This window comes from Equus przewalskii, chromosome 17 (assembly GCF_037783145.1).
Source record: "Equus przewalskii isolate Varuska chromosome 17, EquPr2, whole genome shotgun sequence".
Classification (NCBI taxonomy): Eukaryota; Metazoa; Chordata; class Mammalia; order Perissodactyla; family Equidae; genus Equus; species Equus przewalskii.
The window spans coordinates 50,589,318-50,608,274 of record NC_091847.1 but is presented as its reverse complement, the minus strand read 5'-3'; the positions used below and the strand labels follow the sequence as shown (position 1 = coordinate 50,608,274).

General features: G+C 37.5%; 1 protein-coding gene across 15 annotated transcripts in view; it reads left to right on the top strand.

The window, feature by feature from the left end:
• SLC25A12 (solute carrier family 25 member 12) overlaps positions 1-18,957 on the top strand; it is a 191,082-nt gene that overhangs the window by 116,179 nt on the left and 55,946 nt on the right. For 12 of the 15 annotated variants that reach the window (XM_070580136.1, XM_070580148.1, XM_070580135.1 and 9 more), the window contains one exon: positions 15,880-15,995. In XM_070580136.1, the coding sequence (XP_070436237.1) occupies positions 15,880-15,995 (116 nt within the window). Of the gene's footprint in view, positions 1-3,917; positions 3,972-15,879; positions 15,996-18,957 lie in introns of all 15 variants that reach the window. The other 3 variants (XM_070580149.1, XM_070580142.1, XM_070580141.1) reach the window with 1 other exon arrangement.

The window sequence follows — 18,957 nt, the reverse complement described above, 5'->3', positions numbered from 1 at the left end:
GATCTGAGACCTGCTTTCAGGGTATCCATATCTTTTCAGATGCTTCCTTTTGTGACCATCTGCTCAGGTCCATCTCAGTAGTGTGTCTTTTTTGAAGCTTTATGTGGTTCTCCCAGACTCAGTTGTCTTGCTAAAGAGTGGTCAAGTGGAATCAAGGGTTTAAGTTGCCAGAGGAGAATAAATCAAAAATGAGTTTTTTAAAAGGTAAATCTTCTATTTCAAATTTTAAAAACTTCTTAAACTTCCCTTTTTTTTCACTCTCTTTGGAATTAGTCAGATTAGGATTGGGTAGGAAATCTGATTCATAGAGTTAGGTCATAAAAATTATAAATGAGTTTATGCGATATAGATTATTTTTAAAAGCAGAGAAAGGTGGAATTTTCTAGAAACACCAGAATTCCTTTTTTTTTTTTTTTTTGAGGAAGATTAGCCCTGAGCTAACATCTGCTGCCAATCCTCCTCTTTTTGCTGAGGAACACTGGCCCTGAGCTAACATCTGTGCCCATCTTCCTCTACTTTCTATGTGGGATGCCTACCACAGCATGGCTTGCCAAGTGGTGCCATGTCCGTACCCAGGATCCAAACTGGCGAACCCTGGGCCACCAAAGAGGAATGTGCACACTTAATCGCTGTGCCAGTGGGCTGGCCCCAACACTGCAATTCCTAATCTGTTCATAGATGGTCTTCAGAGGTTCCTGAATTTACTGAAATATAACGCAAAATGAATGGATTTGTATCTGAATTTTTCTAGGGAGAAATCCCAGGTTTTCAAAAGGGCCTATGACTTCAAAAAGGGTTAAGTATCAGTGTCAAAGTTTCTTTAATACTTAAAAAAAATTTTTTTTATTGAGGTGACATTCGTTTATAATGTTATATAAATTTCAGGTGTACATCATTATATTTCGACTTCTGTAGATTGTATCGTGTTCACCACCACAAGTGTAGTTGGTATCTGTCACCATACGCATGTGCCCTTTACCCCTTTCAACCTCCCCCTGCCCATTTTCCCTCTGGTCACCACCAATCTGTTCTCTATGTGTTTGTTTGTTTATCTTTCACATATGAGTGAAGTCATACAGTAATTGTCTTTCTCCGTCTGACTTATTTTGCTTAGCATAATACCCTCAGGATCCATCCATGTTGTCACAAATGGCATGGTTTTGTCTTGTTTTTATGGCTTAGTAGTATTCCTTTGTGTGTGTGTGTGTATGTGTGTATATATATATCTTCTTTATCCATGTGTATATACATCTTCTTTATCCATTCATCCATTGATGAGTACTTGAGTTGCTTCCAAATCTTGTCTATTGTCAATAATGCTTAAATGAACATAGGGGTGCATGTATCTTTTTGAACTGGTGATTTTTGTGTTCTTTGGATAAATACCCAGAAGTGGAATAGTTGGATCATATGGTAGTTCTATTTTTAGTTTTTTGAGGAATCTACATGCTGTTTTCCATAGCGGCTGCACCAGTTTACATTCCCATCAGCAGTGTACGAGGGTTCCTTTTTCTCCACATCCTCTCCAACACTTGATATTTATTATCTTTTGATAATAGCCATTCTGACAGGTGTGAAATAATATCTTGTTGTAGTTTTGATTTGCATTTCCCTAATAATTAGTGGCATTGAACATCTTTTCCTGTGCCTGTTGGCCATCTGTATATCTTGTTTGAAAAAATGTCTGTTCATATCCTCTGCCCATTTTTTGATCTACTTGTTTGCTTTTGTGTTGAGTGGTATGAGTTCTTTATATATTTTGGATGTTAACCCCTTATCAGATTCATGATTTGCAAATGCTTTCTCCCAATTGGTAGATTGTCTTTTCATTTTGTTGGTGGTTTCCTTTGCTGTGCAGAAGCTTTTTAGTTTGATGTAGTCCCATTTGTTTGTTTGTTCTTTTGTTTCCTTTGCCTGGGGAGACATGATATTCAAAAAGAAACTGCTTAGACTTATGTCAGAGAGTGTACTGCCTGTTTTCTTTTAGGAGTTTTATAGTTTCAGTTCTCACATTCAAGTTTTTAATCCATTTTGAGTTAGTTTTTTGTATAGTGTAAGATAATGGTCTCCTTTCGTTCTTTTGCATGTAGCTGTCCAGTTTTCCCAACACCATTTATTGAAGAGACTTTCCTTTCTTCATTGTATGTTCTTGGCTCTTTTGTCAAAAATTAGCTGTCTGTAAATGTGTAGGTTTATTTCTGGGCTGTCAGTTCTGTTCCATTGATCTGTGTGCCTGTTTTTCTGCCAGAACCATACTGTTTTGATTACTATAGCTTTGTAGTATATTTTGAAATCAGGGCATGTGATACCTCCAACTTTGTTCTATTATCTCAAGATTGCTTTGGCTATTTGTTCCATGTAAGTTTTAGGATTCTGTGTTCTATTTCTGTGAAAAATGTTGCGATTCTGATTGGGATTGTGTTGAATCTATAGTTTGCTTTTAGGTAATATGGACATTTTGACTATGTTAATTCTTCCAATCCATGAGCATGGGATAGCTTTTCATTTGTTTATGTCTTCCTTGATTTCTTTCAACAGTGTCTTATAGTTCTCACTGTACAGGTATTTCATCTCCTTGGTTAAATTCATTCCTAGATATTTTATTCTTTTGCTCTGATTGTAAGTGGGATTGTATTCTTGATTTCTCTTTCTTCTAGTTCATTGTTAGTGTATAGAAATGTGACTGATTTTTGTATGTTGATTTTGTATCCTGCAACTTTACCATGTTCATTTATTATTTGTAAAAGTTTTTTGGTGGATTCCTTAGGGTTTTCTGTAGATAAAATCATGTCATTGCAAATAGTGACAGTTTCTCTTCTTCCTTTCCAATTTGGATCCCTTTTATTTCTTTTTCTTGCCTAATTGCTTTGGCTAGGACTTCTAATACTATGTTAAGTAAGAGTGGTGAAAATGGCATCCTTTTCAGCTTCCTGTTCTTAGAAGGATAGCCATCAGTTTTTCTCCATTGAGAATGACGTCAGCTGTGGGTTTGTCATATATGGCCTTTATTATGCTGAGGTACTTTCCTTCTACACCCATTTTATTCAGTTTTTTTTTTTATCATAAATGGATGCTGTATCTTGTCAAATGTTTTCTCTGCATCTAGTAAGATGATCATGTGATTTTTATTCTTCATTTTGTTGATATGGTGTATCATGTTGATTGATTTGCGGATGTTGAACCATCCCTGCATCCCTGGAATAAACCCCACTTGATCATGGTGTATGATCTTTTTAATGTATTGTTGTATTCGATTGCTAGTATTTTGTTGAGGGTTTTTGCATCGATGTTCGTCAGTGATACTGGCCTCTAATTTTCTTTTTTTGTGTTGTCCTTGTCTAGTTTTGGTATCATTGTACCGTTGGCTTCATAGAATGAGTTAGGAAGCTTCCACTCCTCTTCAATTTTTTAGAAGAGTTTGAGAAGTATAGGTATTAAGTTTTCTTTGAATGTTTGGTAGAATTCACCATGGAAGCTGTCTGGTCCTGGACTTTTATTTTTTGGGAGGTGTTGATTACTGTTTCGATCTCCTTACTGGTGATTGGTCTATTCAAATTCTCTATTTCTTCTGGATTCAGTTCTGGAAGGTTGTATGAGTCTAAGGATTTATCCATTTCTTCTAGATTCTCCAATTTGTTGGCATATAGCTTTTCGTAGTTTTCTCTTATAATCGTTTCTATTTCTGAAGTGTCTGTTGTAATTTCCCTTCTTTTATTTCTGATTTGACTTATTTGTGCCTTCTCTGTTTTTTCTTGGTGAGTCTAGCTAAAGGTTTGTCAATTTCAAAGGAGCAACTCTTAGTTTCATTGATTTTTTTCTGTTGTTTTTTGAGTCTCTATTTCATTTATTTCTGCTCTGATTTTTATTATTTCCTTCCTTCTACTGATTTTGGGCTTTGTTTGTTCTTCTTTTTCCAGTTCTTTTAGGTGCACTGTTAGATTGTTTATTTGAGATTTTTCCTGTTTGTTGAGGTAAGCCTGTATTGCTATAAACTTCCCTCTTAGAACTGCTTTTGCTGTATTCCATAAATTTTGGCATGTTGTATTTTCATTTTAATTTGTCTCCAGGTATTTTTTGATTCATCCATTGAGCCAATTGTTGTTCAGTGGCATTTGTTTAATATCCTCATATTTGCAACTTTTCTGATTTTCTTTTTCTTTTTTTTTTTTTGAGATTGGTGCCTGATCTAACATCTGTTGCCAATCTTTTTCTTCTTTTTTCTTCTTCTCCCCAAAGCCCCCTGGTACATAGTTGTATATTCTAGTTGTAGGTCCTTCTGGCTCTGCTATGTGGGATGCTGCCTCCCCATGGCTTGATGAGCGGAGCTAGGTCTGTGCCCAGGATCGGAACCAGCGAAACCCTGGGCCACCAAAGTGGAGCACGTGAACTTAACCACTTGACCATGGGCCAGCCCCTCTGATTTTCTTCCTGTAGTTGATTTCTAGTTTCATACCTTTGTGGTCAGAAAATATGCTTGGTATTATTTCAATCTTACATTTATCGAGACTTATTTTGTAGCCTAATATGTGATCTATCCTGGAGAATGTTCCATGTGCATTTGAAAAGCATGCATATTCTGCAGTTTTTGGATGGAATGTTCTGTATGTATCTACTAAATCCATCTGGTCTCATGTTTCATTTAAGGCCAGTGTTTCCATATTGATCTTCTGTTTGGATGATCTATCCATTGGTATAGGTGGAGTGTTAAAGTCCCCTACTATTATTGTGTTATTGTCTATTTCTCCTTTTATGTCTGTTAATAATTGCTTTATGTATTTAGGTGCTCTTAAGGTGGGTGCATAGATATTTACAAGTGTTATATCCTCTTGTTAGATTGTTCCCTTTATCATTATGGAGTGCCCTTCTTTGTCTCTGGTTACAGTTTTTGTTTTAAAGTCTATTTTGTCTGAGCATTGCTACCCCCGCTTTCTTTTCATTGCTATTTGCATGGAGTATCTTTTTTCCATCCCTTCACTTTCAGTTCGTGAGTGTCTTTAGGTCTGAAATGTCTCTCTTGTATGCAGCATATACATGGGTCTTGTTTTTTTTATCCAATCAGCCGCCCTGCACCTTTTGATTGGAGCACTTAGTCCATTGACATTTAAAGTAGCCATTGATAAGTAGACACTTATTGCCATTTTGTTACTTTTTTTTCTGGGTGTTTTAGTAGTTCTTCTCTGTTCCTTCTCTTGCTCTCTTCCCTGTGGTTTGATGGCTTTCTTTAGTATTATGTTTGGGTTCCTTTCTTAGTTTTTTATGTATTTATTATTGGTTTCTGGTTTGTGATTACCATGAGGTTCATATCTAATAACCTGTGTATATAGCAATCTATATTGATGGTCTCTTTAGTTTGACCTCTTTCTAAAAGCTCTACTCTTTTACTCCCCTCCTCCCACATTTTATTTGTTTGTTTGTTTGAAGATTGGCACCTGTGGTAACATCTGTTGCCAATCTTTTTCTTTTTTTCTTCTTCTCCCCAAAGCCCCCCGGTACATAGTTGTATGTTCTAGTTGTGAGTGCCTCTGGTTGTGCTATATGGGACGCCACCTCAGCATGACCTGATGAGCAGTGCCATGTCCGTATCCAGGATCTGAACCAGTGAAAACCCCGGGCCACCGAAGCAGAGCCTGTGAACCTAACCACTCGGCCATGGGGCTGACCCCCTTATGTTTTTGATATCATGTCTAACCTCTTTTTGTGTGTCTGTCTCTGTTACCCTCTTATCATGGAAATAGACAATTTTCATACTTTGATCTTCATATTATCTTCATAGGTGGTTGGTCTGCTACCTTTACTGTATTTTTTTTTTAAAGATTTTATTTTTTTCCTTTTTCTCCCCAAAGACCCCCGGTACATAGTTGTATATTCTTCGTTGTGGGTCCTTCTAGTTGTGGCATGTGGGACGCTGCCTCAGCGTGGTTTGATGAGCAGTGCCATGTCCGTGCCCAGGATTCGAACCAACGAAACACTGGGCCGCCTGCAGCGGAGCACGCGAACTTAACCACTCGGCCACGGGGCCAGCCCCCCTTTACTGTATTTTTGCCTTTACTAGTGACTTTATTGCTTTTTTGTTTTTTTGATAATTTTCTTATTCCTGTTTGTGGTCTTCTCTTTCTTACTTAAATAAGTCCCTGTAGCCTTTCTTTTAAAACTGGTTTCTTGGTGATAAACTCCTTTAGTTTTTGCTTGTCTAGGAAACTCTTTCTCTCTCCGTCTGTTCTGAATGATAACCTTGCTGGGTAGAGTATCCTTGGCTGTAGGTTTTTTCCTTTCAGCACTTTAAATATATTGTGCCACTTCCTTCTAGCCTGTAAGGTTTCTGCTGAGAAGTCAGCTGATAGCCTTATGGGGTTTGCTTTGTATGCAACTTTTTGCCTTTCTCTTCTGGCTTTTAGGATTCTCTCTTTGTCTTTAATTCTTCACATTTTAATTATGCGTTTTGGTGTGGGCCTCTGGGTTATTTGTTTGGTGCTCTCTTTGCTTCCTGTACCTGGATGTCTGTTTCCTTCCTTAGGTTAGGAAAGTTTTCGGCTATTATTTCTTCAAATAGATTCTCTGCCCCTTTGTCTCTCTTTTCTCCTTTTGGGACACCTATAATATGAATGTTAATGCACTTGATGTTGTCCCAGAGGTCCCTGAGACTGTTCTTGTTCTTTTTCATTCTTTTTTCTTTTATCAGTTCAGCTTCAGTGATCTCTTTTAGTCTTTCGTCTAGCTCACTGATCTGTTCTTCTGTATCATCTAGTCTGCCATTGAGTCCCTCTAGTGAATTTTTCATTTCCTTAGTGTATTCTTCATTTCTGATTGCTTCTTTTATATATTTTCCAACTCTTTGTTGACATTCTCACTGAGTTCATCCATTCTTCTCCCAAGATCAGTGAGCATCCTAATGACTTTTTGTTTGAACTCTTTGTCAGGTGGATGGTTTATTTCTGTTTTATTTAGTTCTTTTTCTGGGGTTTTGTCCTCTTCCCTTACTTAGAACATATTCCTTTGCCTCCTCATTTTGCCTCTTTCTCTGTGCTTATATCTATGTATTAGGTGAGTCAACTACGTCTCCTGATCTTGGAGAGGTGGCCTTGTGTAAGAGATGACTTATGAGGCTCAGCAGTGTGCTTCTTTCTCATCACCAGTTCTAAATGTTCCAGGAGTGACCCCTGTGTGGGCTACGTGTGTCCTATTGTGGCAGGGTTGCTCTTGCTACAGGTGCCCAGGGAGTCTAAGCTGTCCCCTGTGGCTGGCTGGTTGTAATGCTCAGCTGCATGTGGCTGCTATGGACCCTTCTGTCACTTCATTGGGCGTGGAGAGTCCCAGCACAGTTGGCTACAAGGTCTAATAGCACATTCCTGTTGCAGTTTTTCTGTTAAGTGAGTAGGCCCCCAGTATAACTGATTGCTATATGCAGGGGCTTACAGTTGTTGTAGGCCTCTAGCCTGCAAGGCTCTTGTCAGCTCTCTCAGGATTGCAGCTGAGTGGGGCTGGCCCCAGGTATGGGAGCACCTAATTGTTTCAGGCTTTGGAAGGTGGGGCTTATCTCCTATGTGGCTGTTTAAGAAGCACAAGTCTGCTGCAGCTGACAAGCCCCACTGCCCACAGGGCCACACACACCATCAACACAGTCCTGCTGCTTGCTCACACCCCAACCCCCTGAAGTGGACCCAGTAGCTGCACTGTAGAGACCCCACACATTCCACCAATGCTCCACACACTCCACCTGCTCATTGTGCATGCCCTGCCCTGCAGAGGTGGACCCACTCATCATGCTAAGGATCCAGGCACCCAGCCTATGCAGGCCCACAAGTTGCCTGAGGGCTTGCTGTTGGGTGGGGCTGGTCCCTAGGGAAGGCTACCTGTCTTGGCTGAGCTGGATTAAATCAGTGTTCTAGTGGGTGGGGCAGACCCTGGGCTAATAGGCCAGGGGAAAAACTCCAATGGCGTCTGCCAGCGTCTGTTTCAGCATGTCTGTTCTAGGTCACATTATTGGCTGCTAACAGTGTCTCAGTCCCTGGAGAGGTCTCACCTCTCATCAAAGTGCACCCAGAACCTATCAGGTGAGTCTCTTTTCACCAAAGGACTGTTCACCTTTCTTTTGGTGATTTTAGGTTGCTTTCTGAAACAGGTGAATTTATGTGTGGGCCCTTTAAGAACCAGCTTTTTCCCCTTATGTTCAATAGCTTTTCTGGGGGTGTTCCCCGTTGTTGTTAGTAGCCAGCAAAGTTAGATATTATGACACTTGTCTCGTTGTGCTGGGTCCAAAAGATACCTATAGCGGTAATGTTTCCCTCCTCAGGTCCCCAACTCCTCCAGGGTAGGTTCCCAGCTAACCATGAAATACTGTGGCTTATGAGGTGACTTTTTTTTCTCTCCAGAAAGGAATGTCTGCCTCTTCCATCTCAGTAAGGACTGTCCCTTGTTGCAGGGGTTCTTTTTAGCTAGTTTTCAGTTCTTTCTTAGGGGTATTTTTTCCAAGAGTAGCTGTCAATTTGTTGTGTCCATAGGAGGAGGTGAGTTCAGAGTGCACCTATGCCACCATCTCGACACCAACTCCTATACCCATTTTAATGAGAGTGTTTTTTTATCATAAATGGATGTTGAATCTTGTCAGATGCTTTCTCTATATCTATTGAGATGATCATGTGATTTTAATTCTTCGTTTTGTTAATGTGGTGTATCACATTGATTGGTTTAACCATCCCTGTGTCCCTGCAATAAAGCCCACTTGATCATGGTGTATGATCTTTTTAATCAATTGTTGTATTCAATTTGCTAATATTTTGTTGAGGATTTTTGTGTCTGTGTTCATCGGTGATATTGGCCTGTAGTTTTCCTTTTTTATGTTGTCCTTGTCTTGTTTTGGTTTTAATGCTTTTAACTCAAGAAAATCAAAGACTTTGATAATATTTAACTTATTCCAATAGTCAATCCTCCATCATTTAACATTTAAGGAAAATGAGCCCCAGAGAGGTTGATTGACTTCCCAATTAAGTCTCTTAATTTTTAGTCCACTTTTCTTCTTGTAATCATTAAAAAAAAAAGATATTCTCTTTTGTCCCTCTGTCTTTTTCGCACTCCTTTACCCAGGGCAGTGATGAAAGGTTAGAATAGTTCAGTTGGTACTTTTTTTTTCCCAGCCCCAAGAGATATTCCTTGGTTCTATTGTAGTCTTTTGGTGTTGAGTCCTATAGGTATATAAGTTTAAATAGCACCACATAATATTGTTTATAATTACCCAAAACCAAATTTGAATTAATAGAACTAATAAAGACACGTTTAAGTGACTTAGTTAAGTTACTTTAAAGCAATAAAAGCAAGTTTAGGAGTGGTCAATACCATGCCCTTTTGTGCTCTGACACTCCTTCTGCCACCATCCCCTGCCCCATGTTTTCTATCATCTAAACTGCCCCCTTTCTCCTCTTCCCCGCTCCCTTTCCTCCAGTAGATAGTAAAACAAGCAGGGGTGTTTTGATACAGGTGCTTGCTGTGGAGAGCCATGTAGAAGCAGCATTGTATAGTATAAATAGCATGATGGGTTGTCTAAAAGTAAAAGCCATTAGCCAAGTATTATTTGTGAGATTGTGGCTTAAACTTTGAAGTTCTGGTTGTATAGTGAAAAGCAAAATGATTTTACGCATTAGATGCAGATCTCAGGGATGATTATTGTGTGATTTAATCTAAAATATTTAGACAGTTGCTTGTTTGAAACTGTAACTTCTAGAACCAAAGTTTCTATATTTAGCTCTAGTCAGAATTTCATCTGGAGGATCTATTTTCCTATAATGTGGAAAACTATAGTTTTCCTCTCTTTCACTTTTTCACAAGTGTTTTCCTTTAATATTATACTTGCATATAGAAAAACCTTCTATGCAGAAATCTTGGTTGTTTTAAAATCTCAAAATTAACATACGAATATTCTGAAATTTTATTCATTTCTATTCAGTTAATTAAAAAGAAACTTTGTAGGGGCTGGCCCAGTGCCGCAGCAGTTCAGTTCGCACGTTCTGCTTCTTGGCGGCCCGGGGTTCGCCGGTTCGGATCCCGGGGGCAGACATGGCACCGCTTGGCATGCCATGCTGTGGTAGGCATGCCGTGTATAAAGTAGAGGAAGATGGCCGTGGATGTTAGCTCAGGGCCAGCCTTCCTTAGCAAAAAGAGGAGGACTGGCAGTAGTTAGCTCAGGGCTAATATTCCTCAAAAAAAAAAAAAAAAAAAGAAACTTTGTAGAAAATTTAAAAAACACATCAAATCCATAAAATGCTTTATTTCAAAGTTATAAAATGAATACATGTTCGTTGTAAAAAGTCAAACAGCAGCTGTGGTAAAAAGCAATGGTCCCCTCATCCCCATTAAAAGAAGACAAACTATTTGTTAAAGTATGACCTTGGCACTCGTTTACTCACCCCACAGTTAGTGGCTTGAAGTTAGCATTTGTTCTGCTGAAGCCTTGATCTGGTCCTTCTAGCAATAGGGCAATCCATGACAAGATAAAAAAAAAGCTTTAGAAAACTATTCTGGAACATGTTTGCTTAATGTTAGCAGATAAGCAGACTATTTCTCACTTTCTGAAAAGTATTGCTATGTTATAAAGTGGTATAAAATGTCAGTGGGCTAAAAAACAGATAAGGAGCGTATCAGAGAGAGAAAGTAGCCTATTCGCCCCCACCCCACTTCCTCCCAATGTTTTATTGTAAAAATTTTCAGACATTCATGAAAGTTGAAAGAATTTTACATGAACATCCATTTACCTACCACGTGGATTCTACCATTAACATCTTTCTATATTTCCTTTTTTTATCTCTATCCCTCTATCTTTCCATCAATGCATCTTATTTTTTTACGTTTCAAAGTAAATTTCAGATTTGAAATTGATACATTTTTCCTTAAATACTTTAGCTTGCATATTGTTAACTGGATTTCAATATTTGAGTTTTTTTCTTTGGATGTAAAATTTACACACAGTGAAAAATATAAGTCAAAGATACATTTCCTGAGTTTTGACATATGGCGCACACCTGGGTAACCTCAGATGATGTATATATATATATAAATAATATGTGTATGTATTATATGTAATTATAATATGTACATGTATTATACATATATTTTTAATATATATAATATGTTTTTTCTTTTTGGTAAGGAAGATTGGCCCTGAGCCTGACATCTGTTGACAGTGTTCCTCTTTCTGCTTGAGGAAGATTGACCCTGAGCTAACATCTGTGCCAGTCTTTCTCTATTTTGTATGTGGGACATTGCCACGGCATGGCTTGTTGAGCAGTGTGTAGGTCTGCACCTGGGACCCAAACCCATGAACCCCAGGCTGCCGGAGCAGAATGTGCAAATTTAACCACTACGCCACCAGGCTGGCCCCGACTTATTTTTTTTATTGTATTAAAATATATGTAACTTAAAATTTGCTATTTTAACCATTTTTAAGTGTTCAATTCAGTGGCGTTAAGTACATTCACATTGTCGTGCTACCATCACCACTATCCATCTCCGGTCCTTTTTTGTCTTTCCTTACTGAAACTCTGTCCTGTTAAACAGTGACTCCCAGTCTCCCTCAACACTCAGTTCTTAGTAACCACTATTCTGCTTTCTGTCTCTGTGAAGTTGACTATTCTAGGTACTTCATATAAGTGGAATAATACAATATTTATCCTTTTGTGTCTGCCTTATTTCACACAGCATAACGTTTTAAAGATTCATCCATGTTGCAGCCCGTATCAGAATTTCATTCCTTTTAAGGCTGAATAAGATGAAGTGATATACTTTTAAGCTGCTGAGGCTTTTGTGTTTCTTAATTGACTTTACGTTCTTCAAATAAATCACTCTATAGAACAAAGGTAACTCTGAGTGTTGAGACTTGGCTGAGTATGCTCCCCAAACCTTCTTACAATAATGGCCTCTTTAGATAGATACCAGATACCCTTTCTATTTTTCAGCTAACTTCAAGTTTGGGGTGGAGGGCAGGAGGTGTACACTGAATCGAAAGCAGGAGTTGAGAGTCTTGGAGTAGGCTCACTGAGTTGCTGAATGTCTTTAAGCAGATCACTTCTTTGGACTTTCTAAGGGTCCTTCTGGCTCTAAAGTTGTGTTACTGTATCATTTGCCTTTTTAAATAAACTGATAGACAAAAATGTCGATATTTTAAAAAGTCCATCAAATTTATATTTTAAATGAAAGGCTCCTTAGTTGGAAACCTATGCAACAAGAGTCTCAAATCCTCAGGGGCAGGCTGTAGACAACTGGTGAGCTCTAGTCTTTCTGAAGGAGGCAACTCTGCTTGGCTCCTGGGAGCTGCTGCTACTTGGGACCAGAAACCTGTTGTCCAAACTCACAATTTATCAAGAGAAACCAAAAAACTGGATATTTATGTGAAATCTTATGATTGCCTGATGTTGGCAACTAATGAAACTTAAAAAATAGTACTTTACATGCCAAAAAAAGCATGTATGTGGACCAAATTCAGTCTGCCAGCAACCGTTTGTGACCTTTGCTGGTTAAGAAAAAAATCCTTTACCTTTTCTCATAAACACAGAAAATTTTACAACTAAGCATGAAATGTGTTTTAAAGCTACATATTCTGTTTTTCAGAGTAATTGTATTTTTGATGTCTAATTGCTGAGACTTGTTATGGGTTCCCCCCTCCCCATAATCAGCCTAGCTACTTTTTATTTTTTATTTATTTATTTATTTAAAAAAATTTTTTTTCTGCTTTATTTCCCAACCCTCCCCCGCACCCCCCCGCCCCTGTACATAGTTGTATATCTTAGTTGCAGGTCCTTCTAGTTGTGGGATGTGAGACACCGCCTCAAACGTGGCCTGACGAGCGGTGCCATGTCCACGCCCAGGATCCGAACCCTGGGCCGCCGCAGCAGAGCGCGCGAGCTTAACCACTTGGCCACAGAGCGGGCCCTGCTACTTTTTATTTTTAAAATTACTCTCATAATCAAAAGAAATAATGCTAATTCTTCATTAGGAAATTTCACTCATTTTAGAAATACATGATGTAAAAAGTGAAGTTTGTCTCTAACTCCTCCCCTGGATCCCTACTCTGGGTTACACATTCTCGTACTTTCAGACCATATCACACCATACCATTGATCTTTAATTTTGTTCAGAGCTTAACACTACACATTTCCCATTGCATTTTAGGAATGTAGGAATGGTCATGATGATACCTGATATGTTATAACTTCATTTGTTTTTACTACCCTAAAGTTTGTGTAATGATAACCACACTTTTGAGTTTTACTGTATTTTTTTAGTAGTACACCAGTGTATAGGATATATTGTGACATGTGGCGTGATAAACAGTTTTGATTATTGGATTGTTCCCCTCAGGATTCCTTAGGCACTGAAGCTCCTAATTTCACTAAGGATTCTTCAGCATGGGCACGCTGAGGGCATAGTCTTCAGTGCCCTGAATAATACTGCCACAAGCCTTTCCCTCAATAAAGAGCAAAGGTGTAGTATACATCATTGCTTTGGATATTATGTAATTTGTGTAATTTAAACATATTTCAAAATGTTTTAAGTAATAGAAAATGTAACTTTGAATTCAAAATATGTCTTACATGAGTAGGGGCATAAAATGAAATGTAAAATGTAGTCATTTTCCTAATACCGTGTTGGGAAACATGTCTCTCTAAAAAGTCACATATTCTAAATTGAGTTTATTCAAGAACATTTATGAGTTCCTACCCTGAATTAAGCCTGTGCTCTGTGACAGGCATACCTTCTGGTAGGAAATTAGACTTTAAACAATGAATTACATAATTATTTTATTAAGGATTTTGCAAGGGGCACTAAAAGAATACAGTGTGCTGCTGTAAGGGTGTAAAGGGGATGTGAAGTCATCTGGGGTCTCTGAGATGGTTCTCTTGAGGAAGTAATGTTTGAGCTGAGCTCTGTAAAGATTGGGTGCAAATTAAATGGGCAAAAGTTTGTGCATGGTGGGATCATTCCAAGGAAAATGAATTGCTGAGTGGTGTCCCAGAGTAGAAGGAGCGTGGGTTATTCTAGGATCTGAGAATGAGTGGGCTGGAGTGCAGAGAGCAAAGGGGAGGTATGCAGAGGTCAGATCCCGTGGATCTAGAAGCTACATTAAGGATTAGGTCTATTCCTTTAGATAAGATGACTGTATATGTATTGTCCAAACCAGGCCATTTGAGAATGAAAGGTGGCACTACAACTAATATATAAATATATTACGTATACTAATATATAAGTAATATATATAAACAGATTTTTATAATGTTGTTACTTGGATACTAGTCACCAATAGCAGCAATGTAGTATGGAATCTTTGCAGCAGGCTTGCTATGGAAGATGACTCTAAACTGGCATATGACAGCTCCATAAGATCATTGAAGGCAATTTCACTGTAATTTTGGCCACTGGCTAATTTCACAATCCTAAATATAATAGGACTCAATAAGCTTTAGTTTCCCCTGTTTTTGTTTTGAATTTTCCTTTAGAAAATTTTATTACTGACATTTCACACATATATAAAACAGAGAATAATGTAGTAAATTCAATATACTCATTACCCACTTTTAATAATTATTAAGATAATTATTAAATTTGTTTCATTTATAACTCCACCCATTCCTTCATCCCCTGGGTTATTCTTTTAATTATTATTTTATTGAGGTCATAATAGTTTATAACGTTGTGAAATTTCAGTTGTACATTATTTGTCAATCACCATATATATGTGTCCCTTTACCCTTTATGTCCACCCCCCACCCGCCTCCCCTCTGGTAACCACAAATGTGTTCTCTTTGTCCATGTGTTTATCTTCCACATATGAGTGAAATCATGCAGTGTTTGTCTTTCTCTGTCTAGCTTATTTTGCTTAACATAGTGCTCTCAAGATCCATCCACATGTTGCAAATAGGATAATTTTGTCTTTTTTATGGCTAAGTAGTATTCCATTGTGTATATTTACCACATCTTCTTTATCTGTTCATTAGTTGATGCATCCCTTGGATTATTTTGAAGCAAATTCCAGATGACATATTTCATCTGTAAATATCTCAGTGTGTACCTCTAAAAGATAAGAAAAATTACTGAAAACAAACCTCTTCAAGAACTTTTAACAGTGATTTCTTAATTCATCAAGTATTTGTATTGTACCAGTATTTCCGCTTCCTGATGTTGTTATAAATTAAAAATTTTTTTTTTTACTTTGCTTGGTTCAGGATCCAAATAAGATCTGTACCTTGTATTTAACTGCTACATCTCTTGAGTTTTTAATGAGCTTCTCCTCCATATCTTCATTAAAAGTTGTTTTTTTATTTTTTACTTTTTTCCAGCTTCAGAATGTTTGCCCTGCAGTTTCCTATAGTCTGCATTTTTGCTGATTGTGTTTCTGTGGTGATGTTTACCATATTCCTTTGTATTTTCTGTAAATTGTTGATTACGTCTAGAGAATAGTGGTTCTGAACAGGGTGGGTGCTATTGGCATCTAGTGGTGGAGGCCATTCTGCTGAACATGATACAATGCACCGGAAGCCCCCACAGCCCCCACAGTTCTAGCTTAAAATGGCACTGTTGAGTGCCAAGGTTGAGAAACTCTGATCTGGAGACGTGATGAGATTCAAGTTTAATTATTTTTGGTCTAGTTGTCTCTTTATGATATTAGGGGCTATTGATTATTGCCCAGGTCCATTAATTTGTTAGAGGTTTACAAAAGGTTTATATTCTATCATTCCTTCTCTCTTTCTTTGTAATCTGGACTACCTCTATAAACAGAAACCTCCCTTCATCAATTATTTGGTTCCCCTTAGCTCCAGTTCATACAGTAAAGGCAGGTTAAATGCCTGATGTTTTCCCTTTCTTTACCAGCCAATAACATTTTATATTTTATTTCAGGTTGATCTCCTATCAAGAGTTTTTGGCATTTGAATCTGTTTTATGTGCTCCGGATTCCATGTTCATAGTGGCTTTCCAATTGTTTGACAAGAGTGGAAATGGAGAGGTGACATTTGGTAAGGAAAAAAAAAGATTGTACGTGATAAGTGAAGTTAGTGAGGCTGGTCCAGTCTTTAATTGGTAAATCTAGTAACTACATATAGATTGCTGCTTATTTAAGAGCTGGTCAATAAGTGAAGTATTAATTTCCTAAAAGGATTTACACAGATAAAATTCAAATGGTTTTATTTTCTTCAAAGCGTTAGAGTATTGCAAAAAATTAAGGAATCTAGGAATGCTGTTGCTTCAGCTCACTGAGTCACTGACCCTTTCACATTCCTAAAATAAGTGGTGTAAAGTTTTCTTGTTCTGGGCCAGCCTGGGCAAAATTCTTTATGAAACACACCATGGACAACATGGAATAATCATCATGTTCTTTAAGAGATTTTTGGGTAGAGAGTTCAGAGCTTCTCTGTAGCATCTTTGGAAGATTGCTACTATGTCATTTGACCACCAAGGCTGGAACTGAAGGAAGAAGTTAAGGCAAGAATAGTTAGTATTCTCTGAACACCTATTTTTGATTTCTGGTTTTAGGAAACAAGGCTAGAATATTAAAATTATCATCTGAGTTGGATGTAGATATTGATTTAAGTCCTTTGGTAGGTACGTGATCCAGCACATTGTGATGTCGTGCAAGCATATGAACTAGGATTTCTATCTGTAGCCATGTATTAGTTTTTAAAGATGCTTATTTGCAGAAATTAGTTTGTGTTTAGTAAAAGTATCAGATCATTTTTCATGCAACAGTCTTTTCAATAAAAACAATGTAGTGTTTTCAAGGACCTTGAGCCCTCCTCCCTTTTTTTTTTTTGTAGTGGGATTTTTTTTATTGTTGTAAAACAACACATAACATAAACCTTACCATCTTAACCATATTTAAGTGTACAATTCAGTAGTGTTGAGTATATTCACGTTGTTGTGAAACAGATCTCCAGGACTCTTTGTCTTATACATCTGAACTTGAGCCCCTTTTATGGTATGAATTGGCATCAATATGTGGTAGAGAAACTCTTGAAAATCAGGCTTTCCCTGAGCCACAGCACTAAATATTTACTCACTGTAGGGTTTGTTATAAAACAAATATCCTTTAGTTAAACCCAAAAGAAGAAGTACTACTGCCGTGATATGAATGATAAGGAAGTACAGGGATTTGGAAGGACCAGTGGTGCCTTTCCTGTGATCTTAGTGGGCGCATTTTCTAGCTTGGCATTGACCGTTTCCTTCCTTCTCCCCATTGACTCAATTGTCTTCTGTATGAGAAGATTTTCCCAAGTAAATACCTATGCAGAGCTCCATAGGTTTGTGCATATATCTTGTCATTCTCCCTACTTTGGAGCAAGCTCTGGCCATTCTGCCTCTTAAAGAATGTTGACTTTTCTCAGAAACTCCTAAATTCTATAGTTTACAACATAAAACCTTTATCATCTCATCATTCAGCATTAACTCTGTACCCTAATAATGCTGCATTTTTAATTTTCAATAGGTATCACACATGTTCACATGTCTCACTTCCGAATGTGGTGCAGAAATGCTTGGGAAATAACTTGATACAAATATCTGCATTAGTGACAGTATACCTGTGCTTCTATCATGTGTCCAATGTTTAAGAATTAGATTTCCCAAAACCAAATTGTAATTTATTTTGTCCCTCCTACCCTGGGACTGTGGTTCTTTGTGTCGCCTCCATTTGATTGCTTTTCCCAATTTCTACTTTTAAAAACAAGTCCCTCAAGTCAATTCATCCAACAGACTAACAATAGAGACTCATGTCATTGTTGATTAGTATATTAAAGTGAGGGTAAGAAGTAGCTGAGTGGTTTATGCACACCTTATTATTTCATGCATTGAAAGCTTATAGTTAAATCCCAAACTTAGCATTTTATAGATCTTTTGTTTTTCCCTCAGACTATGATTTGTGAGTTAGAATTTCAAGAAAATATAATTAGGATTAAAAGCAAAACAAGTCAGTTTTAGTTTTTTATCGCCTGCTATAAACTGAAGAACATATAAACCCTCCAGAATCCAGCTTTCATTCTTCTGCTCCATAATCTAAAGATAGGACAGTTCTTACAGAATAGAATAAGGCGAACCCACTTTCAGCATTGTCCCTGGCAGGCTGGATGGTTAATTTGATGGTGCTCACCTATTTCCTGGGGACCTTGACCATTTCCCTTTCCTGCCCTGCCTCCCTAGTTTTGAGGATCCATTTTTAGATAAATTTTCTTAACTAAGAAGAATCATAATGAAGGAAAGTTTAATTTTATATTCTTAAGAAAAGAGGAAAAGTATTGAAATTGTTACAAATGTCATTTAACAAGATTTCTAAGGCTCACTCATTTCAGGCCGTATTCAAGACTACAGAATTTCAGCATAAGGAAATAATTAACTTGGAGTTTATTTTTATAGGATTTTGGATCTATGATAAAGGTCAGTTTTCATGTTTGTACCCACTTAATAAAATGAATTGTGTTTATGTATTTATAGACATATGTTTAGGTAAAAGGAAATTTTATATCCATTCTAACTAAATCCTTTTCACCAAATGGCCTTATGTTTTCTAGTTTGGAGCTTATTTAAAGTATAATTTTCTCTTGTGTACATCAGGGGAGAAAGGTGGGAGAGAATATTGGATGCAAGGTGTAATGGTGTGGTGAAAGACTATTATGCCATTGGTATCTCTCGTGGACTATGATGATGATGTTATCTGTGTACTTGTATATACTGTTCTCATCTATGCTTTTGTTTTTTTAGATATGCTTTTAATACACATCAAATTATATACTTAAATTATGTGCATCTTTACAAGCATTTATATAAATAGTGATATTGAACAACATTTACTTGAGTGCCAGACAAGCTTTTCTTATTGTTAGAGATACCTTTACTCTGGAGGAGAAAACTTACCATTGAGACCTTGGTAATGCATTTCAGAATGTTCAAGCTCAGGAGAGGGTTCTGGAGTTTTTAAAAGAGTGAATA